Here is a 16,382-nt window from a genome sequence, read left to right as displayed (position 1 = left end):
CTAATTCAGAGGACAGCAAATCTGTGGTCTATCACAAAGCCAATCACCCACCTGCAGGAAAGAAAACAATGCTGCCTAACTTGGATACTTCTCATCCACAATTCAAGAAAGGGAAATTAGCTTAAAAACCTGTTGACCTGCTGAAGGCTAATTTTGCTCAGCAGCAGGAGAGGCGGAGAAAAGACACTGGAAAAAGGAAAGGTAGAGAGAGCCGGAGATCTGTTCATTTTTAAATGCCAAGTGAGAGAGATTTCTAGTAACATCACTGTATTTAGGGTGGCCCAAACTCCACCAAAGTAAGGCATGACCATTTGTGCCTGTCACAAGCCCACATCATGCACCAGAGAAGTCTGGAAAGGAGGTAAAGAGGCCATTCATCAGTCATTTCAAGCTTAACTTGGGACAGGCCCCTAAAAAAAGGCACTTATCAGAGTGTGTTGCTGATTTAAGGACAAATGTGAGCCAGATGGACGGGACGTGTTTGTGGAGCCTCCTGAGCAGAGCTCACCACACACTCTTCTTTAGGAGAAGTGCTCCTCCCTCTCACCAGCCAAAGGCTCCAGGCGGCCATCACAGAAAACGCTGACCCTGGGCCCTGACACAGGGCAGGCCACTCACTGTCCCCCATCCCCCACCAAGGTGATCCCAGCAGGTCCGGGCACATGACCCATAGCAGGCCAATGGTCCTTCCTCAGGATTTTATAACAGAAGGCACGGGGCTCTTCCCTCCCTGATAATCAGACAAAAGCCAGAGACAATGCTTCCCACAGCAGTCAGCCAAAAGGAGAGAATAAAGTCGACATCGGAAGAGAAGCCAATGAGAGTGCTAACGGCATCTTTTACACATACATCTCAACTGAAATATAACAGCTAATGATATTTGAGGCCCTGGACACCGTTATCCCTCAGGACAGCTGCAATCTCATCCTCCCTGGGGTTTGGTTCTTTTACTATTTGAGCTAATTAGTGTTCACTAACCAGCAAGAATCCTAATATCCACTGGTTCTTATCAACTGGTGTCAAAAATTACACTATTAAGTAGGTGTATAGTGTGGCGTGGAAATGGTACCACCAACTTTGGAGTTAGGCAGAGCTGGTTTGAATCCTGGCTCTACCACTCACTAGCTCCAAGTCAAGACTAGAAGCTTCTTAGGACCCCAGCATTATATGTCCAATGGACTTTTAAATGCCACAACCTCGAGGCAAAATGTTACACACACGTGCTCCTAGGGTTTCACCTGATCCTGAGGACAGTTCCAGGAGATGGAGAAGGAAGAGATTAGCCCTACATGAAGGTGGGAAGAAGGTGAGGCTCAGAGACAATGACTCTGACAGGACCACTCAGGAAGCCAATGGCTGAGCTGGAGGGAACTTTCTATAAGGTTCTGTGGGCAGCCAGGATGAGGGAGAAAGAGGGACTTAGTGCCTGCCACTACCATCCAAAGACAGTACCGCGCACACTTCACAGGCAGGAGACATTTATCTCCAATGATAAAATTTGAAATGTGCTATAAAAAAAAAATTTGAAATGTGCTGTTTCCAAGTGGAAACAGAAAACCCCACCACATCTGTTTCTCATTAATTTGGTGCTATCAAGCCTAATGCTAGTTCCCAGCCTTATGTGGAGATGCACCACTAGACTACGTGGTCACTCTGCAGTGCTGGGCATCATAAGCTGGGCTCCATCTTTTTTTTTTTTTAAAGATTTTATTTATTTATTTATTAGAGAGCAAGCGAGAGAGAAACAGCATGAGAGGGGAGAGGTTCAGAGGGAGAAGCAGGCTCCCCGCCGAGCCGGGAGCCCTATGTGGGACTCGATCCCAGGACCCCAGGATCACGACCCGGGCTGAAGGCAGTCGCTTAACCAACTGAGCCACCCAGGCACCCAAGCTGGGCTCCATCTTGGGTGACGGTTAATGACATCTGCTCTTTGCTTGGTCACCAGACTTCTGAGTCAAACATACTCTCCTGGGTCCATGGTCCTCCTCAAGAAGTTACCTGTAACTGAGGAGAGCCCCAGGTTTGCCTTAGAAACGAGGCTTTGTGACATGATAAGGAACATGACACAGCCCTCCCAGGATTACCTCTCAGGCCTTTCCTAAAGGGACCAGGTACAGCCTTGAGGCACAAGCTTGGGCCTCATGCTCCCTGGCACCACAGCCAGCTGGGGAAGGGTCACGGAGCAAGTCTTCTAACTCCCTTCCCCTCCCCATCTGAATGCACCGGCACCTGCCCTTTGCTCTCCAGGGACTTCCCAGAATAAACCCTTGACCACCTCTCCCCTACCTGTTCCCCCCCGCCCCCGCCCCAAGAAGCTACTATCCTGACTCGGACCCTCGCTCTCTTACTGGACCATGGCAATGGCCTCCTAACTGACCTCGCCCCCCCTCCAGCTCATCTTAACCACAGCGGCCAGGGCCCTCTTCTTCAAAAAACAGCTCACCTTACTTCCCTGTGTAGGAGTCCTCCTTTGTTCCCCGCTGTCTATGATAGTGTCCAGCTCCTGAGCAGGACCTTAAAAGACTCCCCTCAAGTGCTTCAAGCATTCCTTACTGGACTCCCACCACTCACCGTCAGGAACCTAGACAACCCAAACGACTTGCTATTTCCTGTGTTTTCTGCCTCAGAGCCACGATTCCTGTGTTCCGCTCTACCTGAGACTCCTTTCCCTGACACTGCCACCTGTATAACGTCTCCCTGTGGTGCAGAGCTCAGCGCCAATTACACCCCCTCCACAGTGCTTCCCTAAGGGGACTGAGGAAGCACTCTCCCTCCTCCAATGGCCCATCTGCCTCGCTCGAAGCGCTAAGAGACACTCATCTGGAACCATGATCCATCACTGTGGGTCTAGCAGCTGAGGTAATTCTAGAGAGAACGTGACTCACATTTCTCACCAAGAGACCAGCACACTGGATGCTAGCTACTAATTAGCCACTCTCTGTTTCTCTCCATCTGCAAGGTGGAGCAGTCCAGACAGAGTTCAAAGGAATCGGTTTTTCCTGTAAATCACTGGCCCCCCTGAGGCTGTCACCACGTGACTGGTGGATAAGCCTGGCAGGCAAAGGAAGCAGCAGTGCAGCCCAGCCGCCTCCTAGACGCCCCCGGGGCAGCCTACAGATGGAGGGACTGCAGTCGGGACAGAATCCCGTGTGCAGCCTCAGGGGCCACCGTGACGTTCTGCTCAGGGAAGCCTGGCAGGACACCAGAAAAGGCCCGGCAGGTAGGACAGTGTCTTGCAAGGGTCACAGAAGAAGCCATTCAGAAACTCACCACAGGTGAGTCTGCCACAAAAGAGCTTGTAAAACAACAACAAACCAAAAGCACACTTGGGCCACTTCCGATCTTGCTTATTGGTGCCTAGGGCAAGAGGAAGACGTCAGGGGCCTAAACCTTGACCCTGGCTGAGGACACGGTTCCTCCGGAGGCTGTGGCTAGCACACCCACGACAGCTGTCCTCGGGGACTGGGATCCAAAAACACTCCCAGAATCTCGGCAGAAGCCTTAACTCTCATTCGGACCTGACAGCTCCCCAGGCAATAAGGAACTTTCCCAGACTGCCCTCCTAGCAGGACAGCCCCCGGTACAAGCTACTCTGGCTCTGAAGAGAGCCGTGGGCCATGCATCCCGTCAGAAATCGAGACTGGCTGTGCCAGGGTGCGGCGAGCCCGGGCTACTCATCCAACACCACACGTAACGACCAGGCAGGCCACACACTGCCCCATCTGACAGAAGGAAAAGAAGAACGAGTTGAGGCAACATTTAAAACTATTCTTGGCATTTACTGATCTTCACCAGCCAGCAACTCCAAGGCAGAAACAATTTATGGGCTAAGTTGTATGAGCTGTCTATCAATTTAACTTACATAATGTTTCTTCGGAGTCTTGATCAAAGTAAGACCTCGTTAGTGGAGTGGGCTAAGAAGAACGAGAGGCTGGCAACGCAAATCACTGCTCTGAGTAACATGAAGCAGAGCTGCACCCTTAGGACCCTCACCTCCCACCCTGGTACTCATAGCCTAACCAAGTGAGTCAGCTTTAGATGCACCAGACCTAGGAGCTCCTTCCACAGGGAGTGGAAAGACCACCTCAAAACTCTTGTGGTTAATTCCCTTCAGAGCTTCAGGATCAGGGAAAAACCCTCTCTCCTACTCATGCTGTCCATCATGTTTTCACCAAGAACTCAAGTCTGAAAACCTTAGAGCTGAATCTTTTGCTTAAATTCTAAAGTTTCCTCAGTCGGGGAATTCGTCTTCCCCTTAAAACTCAAAAGTCAGGAAGCTTTTTCTGTAAAAGACCACAGAGCAAATATTTTTAGGCTCTGAGGGCCATATGGTCTCTTTCACAAGCAACCACTCACCTTTGCCATTATAGCACAAAAACCGTCACGGAAAACACTTAAATAAGCACTCTATGTTCCAACAAAACTTCATTATGGACACGGAAATTTGAATTTCACACAATTATCACATGTCACAAAATTCTGAAAAAACAATTCTTGGCTTGCAGGCCCTACAAAAATAGGCAGTAGACCATATGTGGCCTGTGGGCCACCAGTCTGCCCACCTCTGCTTGAATGTTTAATTATTGTTTTGATCTGTTAACAGTTTTTTGTCTTTCTGACCCTGTGCTTAATCGTTTTTGTAGTGAAAAATAATTTTTCTTCCGAATTTGCTAGCTTTCAGCATCTGTTCCTCCTCCCCACCCTCTAGTAATAAAACCCCTCTTCTCTTCTGGGGTATGCTCCTCCCAACAAGTATTTCTGCTAGGGAGTCAACCAAGAAGCCCCCTCCACCCCGCCAGGGGGCGGGCTTATAATCCCAGACGGCCAACCAGACTTCGCTAGGCCCTGGAACACAATGATTGGCTCAGAAGTGGGCGGGCACTCCAACCACAGCCAGTCAGTGACTCAAGCCTGCAGGAGAGTGGGCAGAGCTTTCTCTGGAACAGAACACTAAGGCCCGGGGCTAGTGGGGTCCATGCTGTTCCCAGGGAAAAGACTCGGACTGTAAAGGAGGCCCACAGTAGGAGGAGTAAGGCCGAGAGGTAACAGGGTCCTGGGACTGTCATTTCAACCCCATATTCATCCCTGCCTTCCAACAGGTAACCCACACCATTACATGCCCTCTTTTGATTAAGTAATCTTGCACTGGATTTCTGACACAACCAAAGAATCCTGACTAATTATATCACATCAAATTCTATTTGAAAGTTGGCAGGGTAGCGATTCATGCATAAAAAATGACACTGGCTGTGTTCCACCATGTATTTAGAGTCACTTTTCCCGTTAGACTCCAAGCTCCTGGAGGATGCAATTCATTTCTGAGCCATCTTCATGCCCTCTGTAGTGATGCACTCAGTACCTTGCGCTTGGTAGGTATTCTATGAATATTATACAAATATTATTTTCCTTGGATGGGGGAAGCAACGGTGAGGAGATGGGCAAATAAACATGGAGGAACATGAGCACATAGCTGCCCATGACTAGACACCACAACGTTACCCAGAGACTCCAGACACAACTTAAGTCCCAGGGGGCGCACATATCTAACACCCACTCCCTGATCAACAGCCCACAAACCACACACACCAGGCTGAGCCATACAGGATGCTTTGCCCTTTGAACACCCAAGGGAAAGAGAATACGATGTCTTCACAACCAGGACAGACTGACAGAGGACCTCAACTACCTCCTCGACCTCACTCTGTTCTTTCTAATTGAGTAAGTTCTTCTTTCCAGCTCACCTTCTAACTCAGGCAAAAGACCCGGAGGGCAAAGCATCCTGTGATGGAAACAATCCCCTCAAGCAATAGGGACTGCCCTGACGCCAGCAAGACCCTGTGTGACCCCAAGACAATGATCAATCTGACCTTTACTGCCCACCTGCATGTACCCACCAACCTTTGTCCCACATTTTCCTTCAATAAACCTGAAAGTGGGGCACCTGGGTGGCTCAGTCAGTTAAGTGTCTGCCTTCAGCTCAGGTCATGATCTCAGGGTCCTGGGATCGAGCCCCGCATCGGGCTCCCTGCTCTGCTTCTCCCTTTGCCTCTCCCCTTGGCTTGTGTGCGCTCGCTCTCTTCTCTCTCGTGTGCTCGCTCTCTCTCAAATAAATAAATAAATAAAATCTTAAAAAAAAAAAAACAAAACAAAAAAACACCTGAATGTGTTTTCAGCACTTTGGAGACACCAGTCCACCATCTTCCTGGTGTCGGCCTCACTGGAATAAATTCCTTTCTTTTTTCACCACCAGTCCTCTCTCTGCCTTTGGATTTTGTCAGCAGCCAGTGACCAAACCTGGTCTGTTTGGAACCCCCAGAGCCCGGTGTTCTTGTACGCCTGCACACCAGCTACAGGATCAGAGCGAACTGGTGCCCTGCAGATGCAGAGTCCAGAACAGCCAGCCAGCACTTCAGACACTGGGCATGTCAGCTGCACTAGTCCTGCCTACGGAGTCCCACTCTGGGGCGGCAAAGACACATCACATCAGGAACGAGGGTGAGAACCTGGTTCGCACCCAGCATGGACACATCAGAAATGTAGGAAAGCTAGCCACATGCATGCCCCCAGCAGGGTATCTCACTAGGACCAAAGGTCCTTCAACTCACCGGGTCGACTAAAGATAAATGAAAAACTTTCAAGAGACTGCTACCCAGCTGGAAAAAGAGTATCCCGCCACCCCCCCGCAACTACCAGTATGGCTCTTCCTCTCAATGAAAAAGCAATTGGTGAGTACAAGTGTGCCTCATTTTACATCACTGACATTACTCCCACACCCGCCATGAGGCTAAGAAGGCTGAATGGGACCAGCAGCAGCAATCGTGGAAGCTAGCTGGGGACTGAGGGCAGTTGCTTTTCTGCTGATGCAACCCAGCCTCCCAACCAGAGTAGCCCTGGTTCCTGCCCCACTCAAGTGTGTGGGTCCAGCTCTTCAAAAACTTCTCTTAACTTTCCCAGATCTCAAAACATTTAAGAGTTTTGAGATGCTGGGATGCCTGGGTGGCTCAGTCGGTTAAGCGTCTGCCTTCGGCTCAGGTCATGATCCCAGGGTCCTGGGATCGAGTCCCGCATTGGGCTCCCTGCTCTGCGGGAAGCTTGCTTCTCCCTCTGCCTGCCACTCCCCCTGCTTGTGCTCTCTGTCTGACAAATAAATAAAAATCCTTTAAAAAAAAGTTTTGAGATGCTTAAGCCAGCATCTGGCAAACATAAAAACCTACTAATTCATCTGCTAAGCAGCAGTAACATATATGTCGACTATGTCGGTCAAGCACTATTTTAAGTGCTTTGTAGGCATTATCTCAATCCTCAGAGCCCTGTAGGTGGACTATTTTCTCCATTCCCCTGAGGCTTGGAGAAGTTAAATTAACTTGCCCAAGGTTTCACATTAAGTAGCACAGTCAGAATTCAAATGCTGAACTTTTATCACCAGGATAGAGTGAAAAAACTGTGGCCATAATATTTTGTAGCTGCTCCCAACGACACAGAATCTATCCCTCTACGTTTTAAGTCCTGACTTGATCACATGACTTTTTTTTTTTTTTTTTTTTAGCCAACAGGACATTAACGAACCTGTTGGAAGCAGAGGTTTAAATGGTGCTTGATTAGAGTTACCCCTCCTACTACTTCAGTTGTAGTTTCAACCCCAAAACCATTGTGGAAAGAAGCCAGGGCGTTACCGTCTCAGAGGATGAGTGAACACATGAGGAAAGAGGCCCTACCAACCCACAAAATTATAGAAAGTAATACACTGCTGTTTTTCTCTCTCTCTTTTTTTTTTAAGATATTTGAGAGAGAGCAAGCAGGGGGAGGGGCAGAGAGACAGAGAATCTTGAGCAGACTCCTCGCTGAGCATGGGGCCCAACATGGGGCTCTATCTCACGACCCGTGAGATCATGACTTGAAACAAAACCAAGAATCACATACGCAACCGACTGAGTCCCCAGGCGCCCCTAAACACTACTATTTTTAAACTACTAAGTGCTGGGAGATCTGGGAGCCTCAGTTGGTTAAATGTCTGCCTTCAGCTCAGGTCACAATCCCAGGGTCGTGGGATCAAGTCCCGCATCGGGCTCCCTGCTCAGCGGGGAGTCTGCTTCTCCCTCTCCCTCTGCCTGCAGCTCCCCCTGCTTGTGCTATCTCTCTCTGACAAATAAATGAAACCTTTAAAAAATTAAAAAATAAAAACAAATAAACTACTAAGTGTTGGGCTGGTGTATTCCAGTGTTGGGCTGGTTTATTCCACAGTGAAAGCTCACTGAAATAATCACTAAGTTATCACCAGTAAGTCAGTATCAACAAGTAGGAATAAAGAAAAATGTGAGGCAGAGAAAAAGCCTCTTCATTCTTCCCCATTTCTCCTCAAGGACATAACAAGAAGAAACACAGAGTTTAAATTTCATCAGGAAAGAATATATTTAGACCAGAGGAAAAACTTACTGGCAGCAAGGAAGCCTAAAGACAGAGGCAGGGAGACTGTCCCATTGTCACCCTAACTCAGGTTTCCAGGAATCATCCACTCATTGTTCTTCTTGCTCAGGAATCACATTGTGCAAGAAGACCATTCCACAGCCCAGGCCTCCCAGTGAATTCCTTCGGGGCTTCTGGAAAAGACGAATGACAGCAGGAGTCTGAACCGCGAAGCAGTCAGGCCAAGCTGCCTGTGCGCACCGCTTATTGCAGAAGTCCCAGTGACTTCCCCTTCTTGGCTGGGCAAGGAATGAAATCTCCACCAAAGATATCTGTCCAGAGACCCGTCTGGCTCACAGAGCAGCTCTTCATGCCAAAGAAGAGTAATTGGTGGAGCCAGAAAAGAAATTCCTGAGAAAGTGGGGCAGCACCAGGCAAAAGGGAAAAGCAAGTTGGTTATTCCAAGAATAAGCTGGAACTTTCCTCTCTCTGGAACAGAAATAAGTCAGAGCTCTCCATCAAACACACAGCGCTCGGTACATGGAAGGCAACAGAAAGAGAAAAACCCAGGCCTAGATTAATGACTGTGTTAGGAGCAGGAGACACGGCTTCTTGGCCCGGGTTCACTGCTGATTCCTGCGTGTTCTGGCACAAGTTAATCACACATCCACCCATTTAACAACCCTTGAAGGGTGAGCCATTGTCTGCTGTCATGTTAGGGGCCGGGGATGCAGAGATGAAGGAGACATGGCTCCTGACTTGGAAGATACCACCGACAAGTGAGAGAAAAACAAACTCTGAGCCGCAGTTTCCACATCGGTAATGTAGGCAAAAGAGACCCAGCACAAGGTCAGTGTGACCAATAAATGAGCAAAGTAGCTAAAGCACGTAATACAGCACATGGTACCTAATAGGCCCTCAATAAACAGTCAGTATCTATTACAGCAAGAAAGGGACAGACACTGTGCCAAAGAAATACAGACGCAAAGCACTTCATCTGCTTTGGGAAAGGGTTGGCTCATGGGAACGCTTCTTGGAAGAGATGACTGAACTAAACAGTCACATTATTACTATAGTAACAATATAACTAAGCTAAACAGTAACATTATTTATTAATGATTTATGTGAGGCCGCCCTCTTAATCCTCACAAATATACAAAATATGTGTGTAATTTGCAATTACTGCCCTTTGGCATGAACTCTCCTCACTTTACAGATGAATAAATAACTCAGAGTTTATACACCCTGTTTGTAAGAGACTTAAGATTTGAACTTAACTGGCAGATTCCCAAGCCTCAGGGCTATACTTTAAAAGATGAGCAGACTTAGCCTAGAAAAGGTATGAGTATGAGGGAGGGGGTGGGGGTGGGAAGTAAGCATTCCCAGGAAAGGCAGTAATAAGACCAAAAGCAAGCCGCACACAACGGTCCAGCTCATAAAAGGAATTCAGTCTCACTGGGTCTTCATTTCTTCACAAACTACATAAAGGTAGAAGGCAATTCACTTTTAGGCCCCTCTTTATGCAAGCCATTTTGCTAGTTGCAGTTTCCATATGTAATTTCCTAAATCCTCACAGCAATCTAGGAGTAGGCAAGAGGACTCTATTTTATAGATACAATGACTTTCCTCCACCAGATCCTTCTACAACACTGATGGTCCCTCATGGGTCCCGCTAAGTGAGATTTATGTCATTTGCAGCCCTCAAACACAACTCTATGCTCAAGAAATGTTAACTTTTCCTCTCCTTTCAGCTACTCCTATTTCCTAGAAATAAGTACACTAGAATATTCTATCCTGGAACTCAGAGGTCTGGGGGAAAAAAAAACCAGATTAAGCTCCATATACTGCTGGAAAACTGTTTCCCACACCAGTCATACTGTACCTCCTTACTGATATTTTTCTTAATTACCACTAGAAAAAGGACAAAGTGGTAGCTACTGCAGTTAGAAAGTAGGAAGCTTTCTACAGTTTTGCATTTTAAGTGTATACTCTGATGCATTTTGAATACAGTATATACCCCTGTGAACCCACCACCAAAATCAAGATTTAATATTTTGATTACTCCAGAAAGTTCCCTCATATCCTTTGAAAGCGATCCCCACTCCAGCCCCCAACACCCTCAGGCAACCACTAATCTACTTTATTACTATGTTACTGTGGATTAATTACATCTGTCCTAGACAGTCATATACGTGGAATCCTACAGTATATATTCTTTTGTCTAGGCCTTCTTTTACTCAGCATAATGTTTTTGAGATTCATCCAAACTGTATCAACAGTTTGTTCATTTTTATTCTTGAGTTGCATTCTGTTGTTTAAATATATCAAAATTTGTTTATTCACTCATCTGATGATGAATATTTTGTTTGTTCTAGTTTGGGTCTATTGTGAATAAAGATACTATGAATATTTGTGCACAAGTCTTTATGTGGACAAATGTATTCATTTCTCTTAAGTCAATACTGAGATATGGGGTTGATGGATTGGTTGTATGTTTTAATTTTAAGAGAAACTACCAAACTCTCTTTCAAAGTGGTCACCCCTTTCCCTGGCTGCTTTTAAGAAACTTGCTTTATCACTGTTTTCAGCAACTTCACTATTTTTTTTTTTTTTTTGCTTTTTGGTTTTCTACAGCTTTATTAGTATATAATTTTCTCTTTAAGATTTATTTACTTACTTGAGAGAGAGAGAGAGAGAGAGAGAGAGACCAAGCCCGGGAGGGGCAGAGGGAGAGAGAGAGAAAATCTCAAGCAGACTCCCTACTGAGCTCGGAGCCTGAAACGGGGCTCGATCCCACCCATGACCCTGAGATCATGACCTGAGCTGAAACCAAGAATCAGATGCTTAACTGACCGAGCCACCCAGGCACCCCTACTGGTATATAATTTTCACACAATAAACCCCATATACTTAAAGTGTATCATTTGACGAATATATATATGCGATCATCACCACAATCAAGATTATAAACATATTACCCCCAAAAGTTTTCTTATGCCCCTCTAATTCTCCCCTTCCCCCCTTCCCTCACTCCCCAGGCAACCACTGGTTTGCATTTCATCACTACAGATCAGTTTGTAATTTCTAGAATTACATAAAAAGAAGCACACAGGGGGCGCCTGGGTGGCTCAGTCAGTTAAGCATCTGTCTTTGACTTGGGTCATGATCCTAGGGTCCTGGGATGGAGCCCTGCATCGGGCTCTGTGCTCACAGCAAGGAGTCTGCTTGTCCCTCTGCAGCCCCCACCCCTTGTGCTCTCTCCCTCCCTCTCTCTCTCTCTCTCAAATAAATAAAATCTTAAAAAACAGTACAAACTATTTCCATCCATATAAAACAGAGAAAGTAACAACAAATCTATATTGATAGAAAGTACATCAGTGGTTGCCTGAGGGTCTAAGGAGAAATGAGTATCAGAAGTGCAAGGGTACTTCTGGGGTGGTGGAAATGTTCTATCTTAATTATGGTACTAGATGCATGCATGGATTTATCAAGCATCAAATATCAAACCTTCCACTAAAGTGGCTGTATTTTATGGTATATAAATTATACCTCAATAAAGTTTATTAGGAAAAAAAAAAGCTGAAGAAGCCAGAGGACAGAAGAATGGAGAACACAGGGCTGTGGACCACGTCTGTCCAGCCACGGTGTGTTAATGGTGACAGGCATGAGGAGGGAGGGCTGAGGAGGAGTGAAGTGGGCTGATGGAATCAACTGGCCAGCTTAGGAGCCACTGTAGATTAGGTGACAGATTGCTAAAATTGGTGTTTTTTTTCAAACACTATAAAAAAATATGCGTAACATAAAATTTACCATTTTAACTGTGTTTAAGCATACAGTTCTGGCAGTAAATACATTCCCACGTTATGCAACCACCACCATCAGGGTTGTTAAGGTGTTGGTTTTGCTTTATTTGATCTGTAGATTGAAGGCCATCCCAATGAAAATCCCAATAACCTTTTTTTGTAGAATTGACAAGTTATGTCTAAAATATATATGGAAATGCAAAGGACCTAGAAGAGCCCAAACAGCTTTGAAGAAAAACAAAGTTGGGGCACTTAGACCACCTGATTTCCAGACTTACTATAAAGCTGTGATAATCGATAGTGTTGTGTTGGTGTGAAGTTAAACATAATAGATAGAACAGAAAAGAATTCAGAAGTAGACATTTACCTATATAGTCAGTTGATTTCTGACAAAGATTCCAAGGTAGTTCGACAGAGGAAGAATAACTTGTCAACAAATGTTGTTGTAACAGTTGTACGTCCATGTGCCCAAAATTGAACCCTTACTCTTATCTCGTACCATAGAGAAAAATGAACTCTCAGTGGATCATAGGCCTAACTGTATGAATGAAAGCTGTAAAACGTCTGAAAGAAAACACAGACTATCTTAGTGACCTCTGCTTCAGCAAAGAGTTTTTAAATGGGACACAAAAGGCACAACAAAGTCTAAAGGGAAAAAAAAAATCAAGAAATTGAACTTCATCTAAATAAAAAAATTTGCTTTTCAAAAGATACAAAAATGAAAAGGCAAGCCACAGACTAAGAGAAAATATTGGCAAAACATTTATCTGTCAAGTAGCACTGTCTAGAATATATAAAGACCTCTTAAAAATTAATAATAAAAAATAACCCAACTGGGAAAATGGGTAAACCTTTGAACAGATGCCTTACTAATGAAGATATATGGGTGGCATATAAGCACATGAAAAGATACTCAACGTCATTAGTCATTAGGGAGACGTAAATTCAGATCACAGTGAGATATCCCTCCACACCTACTAGAATGTCTAGAGACTGCATGTCAGTAGAGGATGCAACTCTTGATCTCAGGGTCTTGAGTTCAAGGCCCATGCTGGAGGTAAGCTTACTTCAAACTAAACACCTAACTAGTCAAAGACTTGTTATAAAGATTAAAAACACTATTCAGTGGCTTTTACACTGAAACAAACACAAAAGAGAATGCAACAACTTTTCAATTTCAGCTAAAATTCAAAACATAATAACTAGCAAGTAACTTCTTACCTCTGTGCATTATCTTGTGCTTCTCCCTCAGGTATGTCAGACCTTTTATTACCTAGAGGAAAGACAATGTCACAAGATGGGAAACTGAAATGATGGTGGTTAGTCAGCCTCTGTATTCTAAAATGATCTAGAAAATATTTCATCTAACATCACAAATTTGCCTTCTTCCCTTATTTTTTGATTTTTAACCTGTCTTATCAAGAAACCATCTTTTTTACATAGTATAGAGTTACTTTAAGCAACATTGATTATTGCAAGTTTAGACAACTTTAAAAACCCCTGTGCTTGAATTCGTTTTCTAAAGCTGCAATATAAAAAGAGGCTTTCTCACGCCACAAATGGGAATTCTTTTGCATACCCTGTCCTGTTTCTGCAGACACAGATTTTAATATAAAGAAACTCACTTTTCTAGTTCTGATGAGAAAGAGAGAGAGAGAGAGAGAATATTGTATCTAGAATCTAGACACGGAAAATTCTAGACTGAAGACCCTACTTTTCTTATAAACTTTCCCTTGATTGACTTAATTATCTCCCTCCCTTGTCCATTTCCTGCCAACTCATTAACTTCTCAGTGAGGGGGCTTGGAAGAAAAATTGCACAATATACTCACAGCAATGCTAACTTTTCCTAAAATTTGTTCAGGAATTCTTCCAGCTTTCTTCAGGACTTGATCCAAGGAACCCCCATCCTAAGAAAAAGAAAACCAGCCCATTTAGTGACAGTGTTTCTAACTATTCTTTCAAGTGTTAAACTTAAGCAGGGAAGTGCGTCTCATGCGTGGCAAATCCCCCTGGAAGGGTACCTTTTGATTTGCTCCAGACCTCAAAGACAGAAATGCAAAACATGTGGGAGGGATCAAATAACCAAAAACTCAAATCGTATGAATAACTGTTAAATGAACTACCAATTCAGGGATCAAAAAAAGCTTTGTTGGGGCACTTGGCTGACTCGGTCGGTAGAAGACATGACTCTTGATCTAGGAGTTGTGAGTTCGAGCCCTACACTGGGTGCAGAGATTACTTAAAAATAAAATCTTTAAAAAAAAGGTTTGTGCTGAACTGACAGAACAGTATATGGTTAGGACCAGAGGCTCTAGAGGCAAACTGTCTAAATTCACATCCCACCGACTCTGCCACTTACTATCAAGGGAACTTTGACCATGTTACTCACAACTTGTAAAATGGGGGTGATATTTTAATGCTACTATAATAATCATAGGGCTACTATAAGTATTAAACAAGCTAATACATATAAAGCACTCAGGATAACGTCTAGCCCATAGTAAATGCTCGATAAATGTCAGCCATTTTACCACCAGCATATAAGTCACAACTTGTATTTGGTATTATCCTAAAAAATCATAGTTAATAAAATCAAAAGAAAAAATGTCACAGAAAGCAATAATTCATTCCACAAATCCTACCAAGTGTTATGAAGTGTGTTAGGTTCTATGGAGGAAAGAGATACAAAAAAAGACCTAGTTCCCAACCTCAATAATTGTACAGGGGCGCCTGGGTGGTTCAGTTGGTTAAGCGTCTGCCTTCAGCTCAGGTCATGATCCCAGGGGGGTCCTGGGATTGAGCCCCAAGTCGGGCTCCCTGCTCAGTGGGGAGTCTGCTTCTCCCTCTCCTTCTGCCCCTCTGTCCCTTCTCCCCACCCTCCCTCCCCCCACTCATGCTCTCTCACTCACTCACTCTCAAATAAATAAGTAAAATCTTTAAAAAAAGTACAAACTATAAATACAATTCCTAATATAACAAAACAGAATAAATTCTTAAGAAAAGTGTTACACATGCAGAAGAGAGAAGTAATTCTGACTTCACTTTATAAAATGGCATTTGTTGGCTAAAACTAACAAGTCAGGAAACAACAGATGTTGGCAAGGATGCAGAGAAAGGGGAACCCCCTTACACTGTTGGTGGGAATACAAACTGGTGTAGCCATTCTGGAAAACAGTATTGAGGTTCCTCAAAAAGTAAAAAATAGAGCTACCCTATGACCTAGCAATTGCACTACTAGGTGTTTATCCAAAGGATACAAACAAGGTGATTCGAAGGGGCACATGCACCCCAATGTTTATAGCAGCAATGTCCACAACAGCCAAAATATGGGAAGAGCCCAGATGTCCATCAACAGATGAATGGATAAAGAAGACGTGTGTGTGTGTGTGTGTGTGTGTGTGTGTGTGTGTGTGTAATATTACACAGCCATCAAAAACAATGAACTCATGCCATTTGCAATGACATGGATGAAGCTAGAGGATATTTTGCTAAGCGAAATAAGTCAGTTGGAGAAACACAAATATATGATTTCACTCGTGTGGAATTTAAGAAACAAAAATGATGAACATAGGGGAAGGGAAGGAAAAATAAATTAAGACAGAAACAGAGAGGGAGACAAACCATAAGAGATTCTTAACTATAAGAAACAAACAGGGTTGCTGGAGGGGAGGTGAGTGGGGGGATGAGGTAACTGGGTGATGGGCATTAAGGAGGGCACTTGATGCAGTGAGCACCGGGTGTTATATGCAACTGATAAATCTCTAAATTCTACCTCTGAAACTAATAATATGCTATATGTTAATTAAATTGAATTTAAATTATAAATTTTTTAAAAAAAAGACAAGAAGGGGTGCCTGGGTGGCTCAGTTGGTTGGGCAACTGCTTTCAGCTCGGCTCATGGTCCCAGAGTCCCGGGATCAAGTCCTGCATTGGGCTCCCTGCGCTTCTCCCTCTGCCCTTCACCCTGCTTGTGCTCTCTCTCGCTCTCTCTCTCTCTCTCAAATAAATACTAAAAAAAAAAAAAAAACAAAAGAGAAGAAAAAGGCACTTGAGGGGCGCCTGGGTGGCTCAGTCAGTTACAGGTCCAACTGTTGATTTCGGCTCAGGTCATGATCTCAGAGGTCGTGAGATGGAGCCCTACATCGGGCTCCACGCTCAGCAGGGAGTCTGCTTG

The 16,382-nt window shown here is 44.7% G+C and overlaps 1 protein-coding gene across 1 annotated transcript in view; it reads right to left on the bottom strand.

Annotated features, from left to right (window-relative positions):
- MAP2K1 (mitogen-activated protein kinase kinase 1) overlaps positions 1–16,382 on the bottom strand; it is an 80,500-nt gene that overhangs the window by 16,115 nt on the left and 48,003 nt on the right. Inside the window, exons 4-5 of the mRNA XM_028099941.2 lie at positions 14,038–14,115; positions 13,428–13,479 (exon numbers count right to left, since the gene is read on the bottom strand). Of these exons, the coding sequence (XP_027955742.1) occupies positions 13,428–13,479; positions 14,038–14,115 (130 nt within the window). The remainder of the gene's footprint in view (positions 1–13,427; positions 13,480–14,037; positions 14,116–16,382) is intronic.

This window comes from Eumetopias jubatus, unplaced genomic scaffold, assembly GCF_037043125.1.
Source record: "Eumetopias jubatus isolate StellerSeaLion01/CBP00866 unplaced genomic scaffold, mEumJub1_p1.0 scaffold_7, whole genome shotgun sequence".
Lineage (NCBI taxonomy): Eukaryota > Metazoa > Chordata > Mammalia > Carnivora > Otariidae > Eumetopias > Eumetopias jubatus.
Note: the sequence above shows the minus strand (reverse complement) of the source record. Positions and strands in the feature narration are given on the sequence as shown.